Source organism: Thalassophryne amazonica, chromosome 15, assembly GCF_902500255.1.
Source record: "Thalassophryne amazonica chromosome 15, fThaAma1.1, whole genome shotgun sequence".
In the NCBI taxonomy this organism is placed as follows: domain Eukaryota; kingdom Metazoa; phylum Chordata; class Actinopteri; order Batrachoidiformes; family Batrachoididae; genus Thalassophryne; species Thalassophryne amazonica.
The window spans coordinates 31901365-31903821 of NC_047117.1; the positions used below are offsets into that span (position 1 = coordinate 31901365).

At 37.4% G+C, this 2457-nt stretch overlaps 1 protein-coding gene across 1 annotated transcript; it reads left to right on the forward strand.

Annotated features, from left to right (window-relative positions):
* The first annotated feature begins 671 nt into the window (after window positions 1-671).
* Window positions 672-1877, forward strand: LOC117526130 (forkhead box protein P2-like). The gene is made up of 4 exons (XM_034188159.1): window positions 672-730; window positions 843-916; window positions 1014-1079; window positions 1411-1877. The coding sequence occupies exons 2-4, from the start codon at window positions 860-862 to the stop codon at window positions 1669-1671; spliced, it is 384 nt and encodes a 127-aa protein (XP_034044050.1). The 5' UTR covers window positions 672-730; window positions 843-859; the 3' UTR covers window positions 1672-1877.
* Window positions 1878-2457: the final 580 nt, after the last annotated feature.

Genomic DNA, 2457 nt, shown 5'->3' on the forward strand with positions numbered 1-2457 from the left:
TTCTTCATTTGATAATATTTTCTATGCACAGTGTGATAAATGAGGGCTTTGGTCTCAATACCTGCATGGACAGGAAGTACCAGGGACCTAGGGACTTTCATACAGTTATAGAGTAGACCTTTCTGACCTCAGGAGCTCCATGAGCTCTTTTCGTGCATGACTCAATCTCAGCCGTGACATTTGTGGCTGTGCCGACATTGATGCAAATGAATCTCTAGAGGTTTAACAGTTAAACCCCGTACAGAAACATGTCTGATGGCTGAGTCCAGGTAGTCATTAAAAACTCAGATCTTAGTCTTGATCCAGGACACTGACAAACACTCTAACTAAATGCTAAAAAGAAATGTATCATCTTTCCCCTTTAAGCCAGTGAGTCAACATGTTACAGCACATTTCGACATTTGAATTTACTGAAGGATGGACACAGACATGAAATGACATTAAAAGTTTATTATAACCTGTCTTAAAAATTTAGCAGCTTTTTGTTTGAGCTAATATGCAGAATACATTCGATTTGAACACAATATTTCTTCAAATAAATTCCCGGCACGTGACCGTGCAGGTGAGATTTCAATCTCGGATCATCAGCCACACTAATGCTAAGATTAAAGATTTCCTCATAAATTTCACAACATTGTGGCAAGAAAATAAGGTGACATCAGCAGTTGGTGGGGTATTTAAGAAACACTCAGTGTACAGGTCAGCATTACAACAATCTGTGGAAGTTGAAGTAAGGAAAGTTTTTTTTAATAATACTTTTTTCTTTTCTGCTTTGTGATTTCATTAACATTTTGGACCATGTTGTTGACATTATCATGTCTTTACTGTTCCCCTTTTAACAGGTGGGATCACTGAAACCATGCTGAAGACAGCGGTCGTGTTCGTGTGCCTCCTGAGCCTGATTCTGGCCGAGCCTGTAAGTGTTAAAAGTCATTACAGTATTCCTAGTGTTAGCATACTGTAATTGTGTTTATGCAGCACACCAAAAAAACAAAACAAAACTATTTCTGCAGCTTGACATGCAGAGGAAACGACTGGCACGTTCAAAATCTTCGGAGTCTTCATCAAACTCCAATGAGGTAAGAGTTTTTATTTCTAAAGACTTTGTAAAGTGTATTTATATTATATTTGCAATAAATTTTATTTTAACTTTCACCTTTGATAACCTGTGTGCTGCTATGCATTGCTGCTTGGAACCATAATTTCGCTGAGGAACTCTTCCCAAGGGATCAATCTAATCTAATCTAATCTAATCTAATCTAATCTTCTGCATCATGAATCTCATCTGCAGAAATACTTGCCTCCCCCACCGCCCCACACTGTCCCACACCCTTCCACCCCTTTTCTTCTTCTAAAAAAAAAAAAAAAAAAAAATCAATCATTTCAGTTGTTTCTGGTATTTTCTTCCAGGCCACTACTAAAACTACTACAACTACAACAACCGCTGCAACTACAACAACTGCAGCTCCTGGAAACATCACCCCTCAACTGATTCAGCTGCTGCAGCTGCTGCAGCTGAACCCGCAGCAGCTGCAGCAGCTGCTGCAGCTGCTGCAGCTGAACCCGCAGCAGCTGCAGCAGCTGCTGCAGCTGCTGCAGCTGCTGCAGCTGAACCCGCAGCAGCTGCAGCAGCTGCTGCAGCTGCTGCAGCTGCAGCAGGCTCTGCGCTAACTATAATAAAATATTTTCATCACAATAAGCAATGTGACAGCTGATTACAATTTGTCATCAAGTCAGGTTTGTGTCCATTTTAAAATGTACTGAGGTAAAAAAAAAACAAAAAAACTGTGTTGTATGACAAGGTGACTGTGCTTCTGTTAACATGTGGATACAAGTAATTTGTGCTCTCAAGACTCCATTAAATGAAACTTCAAGAAGCCTTTGTGTGATATGATTTTTTTTTACACATTCCTGTGTCGACCACCTCCCCCGACTCCCCAAAACACACACATACATGCTTTTAAACATAAAAAGTACTTTTTTTTGTATAAAAAACAAAATAAAAAATAAGGCTTTCTTATTTTAAAATTTCTACATTTAAACTCATTAAGAAAACAAATCTCAACAACATGACATCAACTAAATTAAAATATCAAAGCCAACACAATGGAGGTACAGCAGTATTTCTCTTAATTTTTGTAACAACTACCGCATTGAAAGTATTTTATTTTTTGGTAGGTCCTACGGTTGTATACTCCATTGCAACTTATATACCAAAAAGGTCACACATTCATTATTATTATTAATAATAATTGTATTTAAATAATACTTTGCCAGGAATCAAAGTTCAAAAGTTAAATTCAAATACTACAAGAATAAATGCAAATAACAAAAAGTACAATCAATAAATCAATCAATCAATTTTTTTTTTTATATAGCGCCAAATCACAACAAACAGTTGCCCCAAGGCGCTTTATATTGTAAGGCAAGGCCATACAATAATTATGTAAAACCCCA

Bases quoted from the DNA above. Each gene is read 5' to 3' on its own strand.
- LOC117526130 (XM_034188159.1), top strand. From the start codon at position 860: ATGCTGAAGACAGCGGTCGTGTTCGTGTGCCTCCTGAGCCTGATTCTG. The intron at 917-1,013 runs GTAAGTGTTAAA...CTATTTCTGCAG, and splicing joins GCCTGATTCTGGCCGAGCCT to CTTGACATGCAGAGGAAACG. The intron at 1,080-1,410 runs GTAAGAGTTTTT...ATTTTCTTCCAG, and splicing joins CTTCATCAAACTCCAATGAG to GCCACTACTAAAACTACTAC.